Source organism: Girardinichthys multiradiatus, chromosome 4 (genome assembly GCF_021462225.1).
Source record: "Girardinichthys multiradiatus isolate DD_20200921_A chromosome 4, DD_fGirMul_XY1, whole genome shotgun sequence".
NCBI lineage: Eukaryota > Metazoa > Chordata > Actinopteri > Cyprinodontiformes > Goodeidae > Girardinichthys > Girardinichthys multiradiatus.
The window spans coordinates 51,116,835-51,130,074 of NC_061797.1; the positions used below are offsets into that span (position 1 = coordinate 51,116,835).

General features: G+C 43.2%; 1 protein-coding gene across 4 annotated transcripts in view; it reads left to right on the forward strand.

The window, feature by feature from the left end:
• large2 (LARGE xylosyl- and glucuronyltransferase 2) overlaps positions 1-5,456 on the forward strand; it is a 93,824-nt gene extending 88,368 nt beyond the window's left edge. For 3 of the 4 annotated variants that reach the window (XM_047362998.1, XM_047362999.1, XM_047363000.1), the window contains 3 exons: positions 439-717; positions 1,468-1,614; positions 1,697-2,490. In XM_047362998.1, the coding sequence (XP_047218954.1) occupies positions 439-717; positions 1,468-1,614; positions 1,697-1,916 (646 nt within the window). In that variant the 3' untranslated portion in view covers positions 1,917-2,490. Of the gene's footprint in view, positions 1-438; positions 718-1,467; positions 1,615-1,696; positions 2,491-2,529 lie in introns of those variants that run through there. The other variant, XM_047363001.1, reaches the window with a different exon arrangement.
• Positions 5,457-13,240: the final 7,784 nt, after the last annotated feature.

The following is a 13,240-nucleotide window of genomic DNA, read 5'->3' on the forward strand; positions in this document are numbered from 1 at the left end:
ACTTATCAGGCCCAAACCGGGAAGATTGAACCATCAAACCAAATGTCCTCAACTTGTTGACCTGATTAAACACTGAAAGGAGTTTTAATGAATAGGGGAAAATAGTCTGATTCTGATCTCTGAGGGACTCATTCATGCATCTCTAGTTTAAAGAAAAATCGACTGTTTCTGAAGTCTTCATCTGTTGTCTTTAGCCAGGCATAAAAATGAGCAGGTTCAGGTTAATTGGGTTTAATAATTCAGGCTATGTGGGCTCAGTCAACGTTATATTTAACAAGCACTATGAATGAATAAAGTCTGTTATCTGCAGATAATTCCTGGTGCAAGGCTTCAGGTGGCATAGATGCATCAGTCCCTGGAGACCAGTCTACCAAGTGGTATTTTCTGTTTCAGTCACTGGTTTAAACACATCATGGTCTCCTCCCTGTCGCCCCTCAGGCTGCAGATGCTGGAGGCCATCTGTAAGCACTGGGAGGGCCCCATCAGCCTGGCGCTCTACATGTCCGACGCCGAGGCGCAGCAGTTCCTGCGCTACGCCCAGGCCTCCGAGGTCCTCAAGAACCGCAAGAACGTCGGCTACCACATCGTCTACAAGGAAGGTCAGTTCTACCCGGTCAACCTGGTTAGGAACGTGGCCCTGAGGAACGCCAACACACCCTACGTGTTCCTGACAGATGTGGACTTCCTGCCGATGTACGGTCTCTATGATTACCTCAGGTGAGACCAGTTCAGAATGTCTCTGCCTTTGTTTACGTGTCAATCATCTGAGGAGCAAAGATGGATGGAGGTATGTTTAAAATTGTCAGCAAAGCTGTGAGAAAATGGCGGTTTACTGTACGGGGACCAGGGGTGGAGCCTAAGCTGGACAGCTACAGTCAACCACATGTTGCTGTCCACTTCTCTGGGCTCTGAGGCATCTGGGGCGGACATCACACAGTGGGAACATGGAGACTGGTCAGGTGTTCCTGATGTTTGTTGGAAGAAAGTAAGCATCATAAAGCCTGTTGTTAGAAACATTATCATGTTTTCCAGAGGTTCTCCGTGTACTAGAACATGTTGAGGGAATAGCACCTGAAACTCTTCATGGTTGGTGTGGTCAATGCAAAAAGGGGCAGGAGGGAGTTCTGATGGACTTCACCTAGTCTGAACAACCCTGCCTCCTGATGGCGCTGCCCTGTGCAGTCTGACTATCGACTGAATGAAATATTCACATCAACATCCTGGTGTTGGAGCACGCAGCCTTCTGGCTCACAGCAGGCTGTGGTTTGCAGTCCAAACATTTCTCCTGATAAAATCACTCATTTTATGACTCTATAACTGCTTCAGTTGAAACATGGCCGCCTGTGTTTCCTGCTCTCTACTGTGGTCATTCTGATAAACATTTCTGTCTCATCATCACTAAAATAAATGATCCCAACAAAGACCCGCCTCGTAGAAGATCCCTAATCTTTTCACTCCTGCCTGCAGAAAGTCTATAGTCCAGTTGGACATGGCCCACACCAAGAAGGCTCTGGTGGTTCCAGCCTTCGAGACTTTGCGGTACCGCTTGTCCTTCCCCAAATCCAAAGCCGAGCTGCTCTCCATGCTGGACATGGGGACGCTCTACACCTTCAGGTACCAGGACACAGAACCAGAACCCATTCCAGTCAAACAGAACTCATAAACCAACATCCTCTCCTTTCTGCTGCTGCTGCAGGTACCACGTGTGGCCGAAGGGTCACGCTCCAACCAACTATGCTAAATGGCGAACAGCAACCACGCCCTATAAGGTGGAGTGGGAGTCGGATTTTGAGCCGTACGTCGTAGTGAGACAGGATTGTCCCGAGTACGACCAGCGCTTCGTGGGCTTCGGCTGGAACAAGGTGTCCCACATCATGGAGCTGGACGCTCAGGTACGTCTGCAGGGAGAAGGTTAAAGCACCAGTGCCACACCAAGGCTGGTGCAGATCCTCCAGAAAACTAGCTTCAACATTCCTTCCAGGATTGCAGAGCAGAGAGATGGTTTATCTACAGATCACCATGTTTTAGGACTTAATCTATATTTCTCCTCTAACGCTGTGTAGGCACATCCATCAAGTTCTGCCCAACTTCAGCTACTGGTTTAAAGACAGTCATAAGAGTCACTCCTTCACCGTCCAAAGAGACATTTAAAAAAAAATGTTTTTACTCAAAGTTTCTGAGTCTTCGATGTGCATACTGGTGCCCATCTCCAGCGGGCTTCGCTGAACCTGGACGGGTCGCCAGGACAAACACACTCATAGGTGTAGGCCAACAAGAACAATTTAGAGCAACAACATAAACTAACAGTCATGTTTTTGGACTGTGGGTCCAAAGCTGGAGAGAACATTTCAGACTCCACTCATTTCTTTCTTGTTGTCCAGTTTAGTTTGCTCTTTTTCCTTTTTTTGCTGAATATACAGACGTGTTTTCTGGAGTTGGACTGTTACAGCTGCAGGCTTCTTCATCCTGTGATGCACTACAAAACACCACCTCTTGTTCCTCAACCTGTTTCATTTTGTCTTGTTTCAGGAGTACGACCTGATGGTCCTCCCCAACGCCTTCATGATCCACATGCCCCACGCGCCCAGCTTCGACATCTCCAAGTTCCGCTCCAGCTCCAGCTACCGCAACTGCCTGAACACCCTGAAGGACGAGTTCCACCAGGACCTGTCCAGGAAGTACGGCGCCGCCGCTCTCAAGTATCTCACTGCCCAGAGGAACATCTAAACTCCAGAGAGCGGGGATCAGAACCCTCAGGGCTCGGACACGTACTGACGCTGGGAATCACCTCGCAGCAGAGAGCGGATCTGGTGACACAGTAAAGCTTTATGGGGCCCCTGAGCATTAATTCTCCAGTCGAATCCACCAAGAAGGTGGTGATGGGAGGGATGAAGGACAAGGATACAGACAGGCGTTGCTTTAGGGCAGGAAAATAAAAATAAAAACATGGTTTTAATTTGATCTGACAATCAGGGCTTTTTTCAGAGGACATACTGGGAACCAGTCTGTCTGTCTGCATGGACCCAATGGGACCCGGCACTGCGGGGAGAACTACATCTGTGAGGCCAGTCAAACTGGAGAATGATTTAAGCCTTATCGATTTCATGACATTTACAAAGATATTTAATACTTTGATTTGTTTTGCATAAATCTGAACCAATGATAGTGAAACATTTGCATTTAAAAGGTTTTGATTATGGCTTTACACGATACATTTTTCTTTTATATTTTTGGACCTCTTTAAGGAAAAGAAAATCCGTAGTTTTAGTTATATGTTCTGTGCGCATCAGGGACGTGCTTTTAAGTGTGTGTGAGGTCCAGCTGCTCCATCGACACGCGTGCTGCTCGTCATGCCTGCTTCGTCTTGCATGTTAACAGTTGCACTACAGGTTCTTTTTAAGGCAGAAAACCCCGTTTTCATCTCATTATTCAGGTTTCACCGCAGCAAAAAGATGTTTTAACTGAACCGACTGGGACCAATGCTGATGAATGACGTCAGAGGGAGTGGAAAATGTATTTATTTGTTTTGATGCTGTTCTGTCTGAGTCACTGGACATTTGTGCCATCTACTGATCCGTTTCTACCCATCATCCTGCTGATTTTTACAAGTCCAGCTGAAATTAACTGATGTCCTGCTGCCATGTCAAATTTCTTCACATTAAAGGGAATTCAGTGTTTTTAGCCCAAATGATTCAGTTACAACCTGGTCCTTTAAATCATTATCTGCGATGAATCATGGGATCACAGTTCTGATTACCGTATGACCCACAGTATCAATAATTCATCTAAATGGAACCTGTCTGACAACATGAAGTAGGCTAACAGACCTCAGGAAGTAGCACATCATGCCCTGATCTAAAGAAATGCAGGAACAGAGGAAAATTAAAGTTTCTGACCTTCATCAACCAGGAAAGGGTTAGAACCATTAAGAACCTTCTCAACAGCACATCTATTCAGGAGGACCCGGTAGAGCCCTGAACATCTAAAGCTCTGCAGGTCTCACTGTCTCAGCTAAGGTCAGAGGTCATGATTCAACAATAAAAAACAGACTGGGCAAAAATGCCCTCCATGGCGGAGTTCCAAGTCCAGAACCACTGCTGACCCAAAACAACACAAAGGGCTGTTTCAAAAATAATCTTGATGATCTGCAAGACCTTTTTGGAAGATGTGGGTCTTGCTACATCAGCTGTAAAACTTAACATTATAGCTACAGTCAAACCTGGTGGTGGCAGTGTGATGCTCTGGGGACGGTTTACTACTCCAGCACCATCTGTGATATTAATAGAACCATGAACAGAACCATGAATTCTGCAGAACACCTGAATATCAGACCAATTACTTCATCACAGAAAAATTATCCAAAACACACCAGCAACTCCACCTCTAATTGGAGTGGCCTAGTCAAAGTCTGTACCTAGATCTAACTGATATGCTGTACCATGACACTTCATGTTTAAATACGCTCCAGTGTGGCTGACTTAAAACAATGTGGGTCAGAACTCCTCCACAGTGATGTTAAAGACTTGTTAGCGGTTACCTCAAACACCTGATGGCTGCTGCTGGTGGAACAACCAGTTTTTAGGGCCACGGGGCCACATTGGGTTGGATATGTTTCCAGCTAATTGATACTATCTAGGTTATGTTTGACACTTTTAATCATGGAAAAGAAGAAATCTGTAAGGAATCAACGTAATTCCAGATACGCACACACAGTCCGGAGTTACTGACCCGATGATCCGCCTTCTGGTACCACTTGGCCCAGTCTTGTTTCTAACGGTTCCTTTAGCTGATCTCCTGAAGATACCCTGGAAACATTGACCCTACTTCGCCCTCAGAGCCTGAGATCAAGAAGAGAAAGATAATTTGTCCTGATTTATAAACAGGTTTTAATGCAGATCAGGAAAACATCTTAATTTCAGATGGACTTCATGTTTTAGTTTTATTAGATGTAGAAAAGGTTGCATTAAATCCATCAAATGATTATGTCACTCTGACATAGATCTAATCTAATCATTTGGCCTCCTGATGAACTAATCTGTTTAAATTCAGACATATTTTGGTGTTTTGAAGCCCAGATGTTTTATGCGAGCTTCATCTTGATCTGCTATCCTGGTTTTACTTTACTGTTCACCTACATGTGAGTTAAAGACATGCATACAAGACGTGATTCCCCTGCTAGAGAAAGCGTCCCAGTACCAAACACTGGATCATGTCTGAGGATGGACCGGACCGTCACCATGAATAGCCCTGCTCCGTCCACGCCGCCTCCATCCTTGTGTTGTTGATTGTGGTAAATGCTAGTGCCTTTTGCTGTATTGTGAAACTGGTTATTGATTGTACAGTTGTACGGACGACGTGGCCTGGGGACATTCAGGCGCTCTATTTATTATTGTTGACTCAAATCAATCATATTTTTCTATGTAAGTGCTTTAAATAAATTTGCCCTTTTCTAATGACTTTGTCTGCTGCGAGTTATCCTCAGGAAGCGCCGAGTTCATTTTATTTTCTGGATTACGCGGACCTTGTGAAATTATTTATATTCCTACCTCCGCAGGCTGAAACGTCAGGGGATATCCAACAGAATCTTCCATGTGTGTAATTGGTCCAGTAAGAAACTTTTAATAGAAATGACATTGTTTTGGAGAAATGGGTCCCCTGACTGTTCTCATCCTGTTTAAATGCAAATCACTGAGAAATAATTGGACACAGAAATTTTCCTGCTCTCTCCTCTTCATTAACAAAAGCAACATTTAGCAACAAGCATGAAAAGACTGAGAGAAGAGAAAAATGTTAAAGGAAAGGAACAGAGAAGGGTTTGGCTTTACATTCAGGAAATTAATATGTAACATATCAGATTTACACCTGAGCCCAAAAATATTCATACCCCTGGAGGTGTGAAGTAAACATGTTTCCTCCGACTGGAAGTATCAACATCTGTGCAACCCAGTCAGACGTGAGAGTCTGTGGAGGGAGCTGAAGATTAGGGTGATGGCGAGGAGGCCTTCCAACCTTCAAGACATGGAGCTCATCATCAAATTTAAAACAGTGAAATCTTAGTGAAGACATGCAAAAAGCGACTGAGGGTTTAATTGTCAATAGGTTTTTCCACTGATTGTGGAGAGCGGTATAAATAATTTTCATCATGGCATTTTTTATTAAATGTCCATAAAAACCTCTTATCTTTTGAGAGATGTCCGTCTCATTTACCAACAGAAACTAACTTCTTGGTTGAAAGAAAATGATGAATCTGCCGGGGGTATGAATAGTTTTGGGTTTAACTGTATTCGAATCATCCTAATGCAGGAAAATGGCACACATTACTAAAAAGCTCTTAAATGGTTTTATTACCTAAATACCAGAACTCTACTGATTGTCTGAATCTTAGCCAAGTTTAGAAGAAAGGCTTCAGGAACTTTAAACACACTTTAAACATCCTGCGGAGAAAACATGGATGGATTAATGTACAGCTGCATAACAGGATACTTTTATTTAACTTTAATGTCTAACTGCAGAGCTGGAAATGAATGATTCGTTCATCTTTCTTCCTGGATGTTGATGCTGCGAACTTTGCCTCAACAAAGACAACAAGCCTGACTGCAGAACGTGTCGATGTTCTCACCTTTCTACACCAATTTAAAGTTCTTCTACTTTTTACCAGTTGAAAATAAATATTTTGTTAAAAAACAAATTCACTATTTATATTATTTGGGTTTTTAATTGTAAAAGTGTTAAATAAAGGAGAATGGCAACAGAGGGACGTTCACAGGTGTTTAGACTAGAACAGGTGAGCTACAACATTTTTACAGGTGACTGAAGGTTCAGTTTCTACCAAATAAAGAGATGATTATAAAATATAATCCAGAGATTAGTTAAATATTAAAATAGTTGTAGCAATTGAAATACACTAATATAAAAAACCCGCTACATGTTATTATTGTTTATGATCAGGAAATACATTTCAGCAGGTTTCTGTGAATCTATAGAATGACCCAAACGTTCCCACAAGAGGTTGCGGCAGACCGAGGTGTAACGCCGGTCTCTCCTTCGTTAGCGAGGCGCTGACATCATCAGCAAACATAACCATTCAGACCTACTTTGGCCATCAACGCCTCCAGACGGGTCCTGCCTGATTTACACCTGAATTCCATCTACATTTTGTTTCCTCTAACTAGTAGATTAATTTTGCTCATCGCCCCTTACAGTCATGTGATACGCCAGCGGACCAGCAACGAGCAGAACGGACCCATCTGGGCTGCCCACCAGTTGGTCCTCTGTAGATGAAGACTAAACGAGTCCAGGTTGAACGACTGCAATATCAGTGTTTCCTCCAAATAAAATAAGAAATTAAATCTGCAAGCAGCCTTGAAGGCCCTCGCACCTCAGCACAACGCGGCCTGTGCAGCGACCGCGGGAGCCTGGCATCGCCTCCTACAAGCCACCGATGATGACACCGCTTCACTTTAACACGTCGCCAGTACGTGACACTGTGAGCAACATGTCATATGATCTTCAGTCATGCAGAGTTTTGGTCTGGCGACAAGCATTACAAATTTGGAGTAAATTGGATCTTCCATATGGAAGCTACACTCATTTGTTTATTAGTGGGCGGGGCTGAGGTGATGTCATCTATTGACTGTGTCAACATGTCCATGATTAACTCATGATCATGTATACTACATTTCAAGTGGATCGGATGATGTATGAGGGAGATATAGCCCTTGAAGTGTCCTAGGGGGCGCTGTTGATCCAAATTCCAATGTAATCCAATAGAGCTGTTTGGGGGCAGACAAAGATCAACCATATTGGGTTTGGAGTAAATCAGGCCATGCATGTTTAAACGTATGGCCGTGGCGTGAAACTGAATTCACCACGCCATCATGGCCACACCCTGCAGCTAAAGCAGTAAGTACTGTCGACTGTCTAAGAACATCATGTTATCTGTTACTTGGGACAGTTTGACATTGATTAGGGGAAGAACATCAAACATTGACTCTCTAAAGGAAAACATGACACTTCCTGTTCTCAGGGGGCGGGGCTTCGATGATGTCAGCATCTGACCAGTGAAAATTATTCAGACCTAGAGGCAGATCAATCCCAGATGGTTTCAGATCTCTGTGACTTTCCTTGTAGGAGCTATATCAATTTCGTCTTTTATGGTGAGAAGTCATATTTTGAGGCTTAGCCACGCCCACACGCTTTCATGTATCAAAAAGCTTTTGATAATTTTTGATCCCCAATCCCTTAAGAGTAAACTGAGTGATTTTCAAGTCTCTAAGTCAAAAGTTGTAGGAGGAGTTCGCACAGATATGTGGGCTAGAAATGCCCAAAACAGGGTCAAAATGGCAACTTCAATCCAAAATGGCCGACTTCCTGTTGGGTTTGGAACAACGCTCCAAGAGACTTTTTTGTAGCCCTTGAGAACTTACATGTGTACGAAATTTCAGATTCCTCGGTCAAAGCATGGCTTGGGGCTGATTTTTTATTTTTATTTTCTAGGGGGCGCTGTAGAAGAATTAGGCCACGACCACCAAATATGTCATCAGATCTCTGTTGGGGACTGGACTAGGATCAATCAGATTGAATTTGGTGCAGATCAGATGATGTATGTGGAAATTAGAGCCAAACGTATGGCCATGGCGTGACGTTCAACTTCGTTGCGCCGCCACGGCCACACCCTTTTATGGAAAGGCACTGTGCTTCAAACGAAGTTAGACCCACTAATTATCTGTCTTCTGACACACGTTCAAGTTGATTGGGTCAAGAGGGTCAGAGAGGCACCTTTCCAAGTGAAAAAGGTGACTTCCTGTTCTCAGGGGGCGTGGCTTTGATGATGTCAGCATATGACCCTATAGGATCGTCGGGAACCTGAAGGTCCTCCTTCATGCCAACTTTGGTATGATTTGGCTTTTCTTCGGGATAATTATTGCATTTTTCTAGTTTGTGCGTGAACGCCAAGTTCGTGTCCCGGCCACGCCCCCTAAACATGGCCGAAAACTCAGGATTTTGATAAGTTTTAATCCCCCATGCCATATCTGCATGTTGACCAAATATGAAGCCGGTAGCTCAAAATCCCTAGGAGGAGTTCGTTAAAGTCCGAGGTGAGTAAAAGTGATAAACGGCCAAAAATTGGCCTTTGACCCAAAATGGCCGACTTCCTGTGTGTTTTAGGGGATACCCCCAAGATACTTTTTTTCTTGCTGTGAGGAGCTCTATCAGTGTGCCAAATTTCAGATCTCTACGACTTACGGTTCGGCCTATCTCCCGTTTGGGGGCGTGGCTAAGTGGTTGGCCACGCCCACTGACGACGACATTCTGTTCGGACTGACTGACCTTCATTTCTTAAAGTAATGACGGCCACTCGTTTTTCTTTACTTAGCTGCTTTTCTCTTGCCATAATCCAAATTCTAGCAGTCTATTCAGTAGGACTATCAGCTGTGTACTGTATCCACCTCCTGCACAACACAACTGATGGTCCCAACCCCATTTATAAGGCTTGAAATCCCACTTATTAAACTTGACAGGGCACACCTGTGAAGTGAAAACCATTTCAGGTGACTACCTCTTGAAGCTCATCAACAGAATACCAAGAGTGTGCGGAACAGTAATCAAAGCAAAAGGTGGCTACTTTGAACAACCTAGAATATAAGACATATTTTCAGTTGTTTCACACTTTTTTGTTCAGTATATAATTCCACATGTGTTAATTCATAGTTTTGATGCCTTCAGTGTGAGGCTACAATATTCATAGTCATGAAAATAAAGAAAACTCTTTAAATGAGAAGGTGTGTCCAAACCTTTGGTCTGTACTGTATATATATATATATATATATATATATATATATATATATATATATATATATATATATATACACACTGTGTATACAGTATACACACTGTACACTGATCCAGTCCATCCTCAGCAGGATTTCCTGCACCGGTGGAACTTCCCTTTGAACTTCCCTCTGTGCTGTGGCGCTGTGGACGGCAAGCACGTCCAGATGACTGCAACCCCCAACTCCGGATCCCGATTCTTTAACTACCAGGGGGATTTCTCAATTGTCCTCCTGGCAGTTGTGGACGCGGGATATTGGTTCCGTGTCATCGATGTTGGGGGGTATGGTCGGACAAGTGACGGCGGCATTCTGGCCAACTCTGCTTTCGGTCAGGCTCTGTGGGCTGGCGCACTCCATCTGCCCCCTGACCAGCACCTGCCTGGAGCTGAACAAAGAAGTCCCCAGCCCCATGTCCTCGTGGCTGACGAGGCATTCCCCCTGAGGAGCAACATGATTTCTAGGTCGCCGATCAGCCGTTATCTAAAATACATCAGTACTTATGGCTACCAAGCTACATTATGCTGTCATTTCAGCTCTTGCCCGGTGTATTTTGACGGTCCTCGTCCATATGTTTAGGCACAAATATCTTATATTTAGGAGATGTGGACATTAAAAATCGGCTGTTTTTTTATTGAGCTGAGATTTATTTACTCACCGAAGACAGATGGACAGGCGTTCAGCAGCGGGGATACAGCGCCGGTAGTTGGTGTCCCGGAGGTTGATTCGTCTCCCAACACGGGACAGCAGATCTTTGAACTGGGTCCTGGATAGACGGAAGTACCGCTGAAATCAACCATCATCCAGATGCAGCTCCTGGAGTAGGTGGTGGTACTCTCCGAACTGTTCCCGTCCCTGAAGAATCTCGTGAACCCAGGGAGGTCGATGTCGGCGGCGTTTTTCGGCTCTCCACAGGTAAAACACCGTAATTAGGTCCGTGAAATCCATGTCTGCCATGTTCAGTTGAAACCAGCAAGCAGCAGATGGAAGCTCCTCCTATTTGATGATGTGGCGAAGCGTTGCCGCTTGTTGCCATTTGGCAACGCAGAGTTCACGCGGAATGTCAAGCGAGCAAAAGCACACAAATGACGCGAAAAATTTGCAGAATCCGCGTTTGGTGTGAACGCACCATTACGGTTCGACCTATCTCACGTTTGAGATAGGGGCTTGGCAAAGTCCCCAAATTGCCCCGCAATGACACAACGGAAAAAAGAAAAAGAATAAAAAATCCTACAATTACAATAGGCCCTTGCAGCCTTCCTGCTTAGGCCTAATTATTTTCAAAACTAAAACAATAAAGGACGGATTACTCCCCTGTCTGCCCACCACAGCTACCTCCTGTGATAAACATGACTTTAATAAAATGAGAGGTTCTACAGAAACACGAAGATGAGCTGCTATCAAACTGAGGTCTGCAAAGATCTGTCTGCAGTCTGGTTTCTAATGACAAAATGTTTCCCTCCGACCTCCACGTTTTCATTTTAGGCTACTAACATGCATGTTAGATGCTCTTCAACTAGGAGAAGCTTCTAACAGTTTTTATGTTCTGTTAACTGAGCTCATAAAGAAGATACTCTGGACCAGCACATGGCTGCTCTCCAGAGCTCTGAAGAGCAGGTTCATCCACTCCTCCAACATTCCCACATTACACAGCAAAACATGACAACCTTCAAGCTCTGAGTTCATCCACTTGATGCCTTCAGGGCCTTTTCAATTATTAGTCTGCCGCTCTGCATGTAGGCCAACCAGAACCATATGGTACCAGAGTCAGACAATGTGGAAATATATATCAGTTAGCTCAGTCTTTTAGCAGAATCTTAACTTTTAAAATCCATATTTTAAAGAAGCTTTTTAATATTGTTTTACATGTTAAACTTTAGGTGAGTTCAAGAAGACACCAGAAACCAAACTTAAATGTTGGTGTTAGACACACTGACTCCAGATATAACTCAGGAGCATTTCTTCCCTGCAACACATTTACCAACAGATCGAAGTTAACATCTGAATTACAGCTTCACTGAAGGGTTATATCACCAGTTCAAGTAGGACGGTCAAACACACTGGTTATTATTATTATTATGTTTGTGACCTGTGTCAACTGTTAAAAAACGACTTTAAAAAGTTATTTTAAGGCTTTTTTTAGACGGAGTCCTGCTTGAGAACTACAAAACCAGACCACTGAAATCTGGACAGAATTACTCAACACTCACAGATCCTATAAAATACATTTCCATGCAGCCTTAGATGGCGATTTCACAGGAAGTTTAAATCTAGAGATTGGAATTTTTACAAATAGAACATTCCTTTCACAAACTATTTCTTTTATTTAACTGGTCATGAAGTAAATTTATCCAGGTTTGACCTAACCGGGTAGTTTTCAAACAGGAGCTCATCTAAGGTGGGGAAGAAAACGAAACCAACTAAAATTGCCTCTGGAATTTTCACCAACGGAATCAAGGTTTGTTGACGAACATTTTGGTGCCTTCGTCATAACCGGGTCCTCTGAATGACCTAAACCAGTAATCTGCTCTCCCAAGGCATGGTGTTCAATAAAACTGACTTGACTGTCGATCTCCAGTCCTTGGGAAATACGAATGTTTCCACAACAGGTTTATAAATCACACTTTATTTTACTAAATGTGTCGGTGTAGAAAGTTTCTGCCCAGGTTTTACCTGGACCCAGTCCTGTAGTTTTTAACAGGGCAGCTGTAAGGTGGAAAATAGGTCAAAATAATGCCTTTAAATGATCTTAACTGTATTTTTACAAATTCAAACAAAGGTTAACAAACTGAACTCTATAGATTCTATCACCGTAGAAGAATTATTAAAGGTTATCAAGATGGACCCAATCAAAAGTAGCGAACAGTAAAAAAAAAAAGCATAAAATCAACTGTTTTCCAGTCTTTTTAATAAATATTAAAGAATCCAGTTAAAATCTGACCATTTTCACTATTTCAGATGTCATAATAGAGCAGACGACAGCTAGTCTATATTTCATGTCTGCAGCTTTTACAATCCAAAGAGCCATGGTTGCCCGCAGACCAGCTAAATAAAACTTTATTACAGCCAATAATGTTAAATAACGTTTTTTAAAAAAAAAAAACCTTTTTATTTAAATATCTACTATATGAACTTAAAACAAAGAAAAGAAAGAGTCTGAAAGAGAGCACATAGAGTTAGTCACAGTAGAAGCTCAGTCAGTAGCCATGTCTAGGAGAGAGAAAGGGTTAAACATTAAAGACAGGGCTATGTGGATCATCTGTAGAAGGTGAGCATTAAGTTGTTGCCAGCAGAAGCTTGGACGATTCCCCTCTCCAGAAAGGTGTCACAGGTAGACACAGAGTCAGGCCAGGTGTAGCTTCTAGGAAGAGAAAAGAGAGAGAACATAAAGTTAAAAGCTGAAATAACAG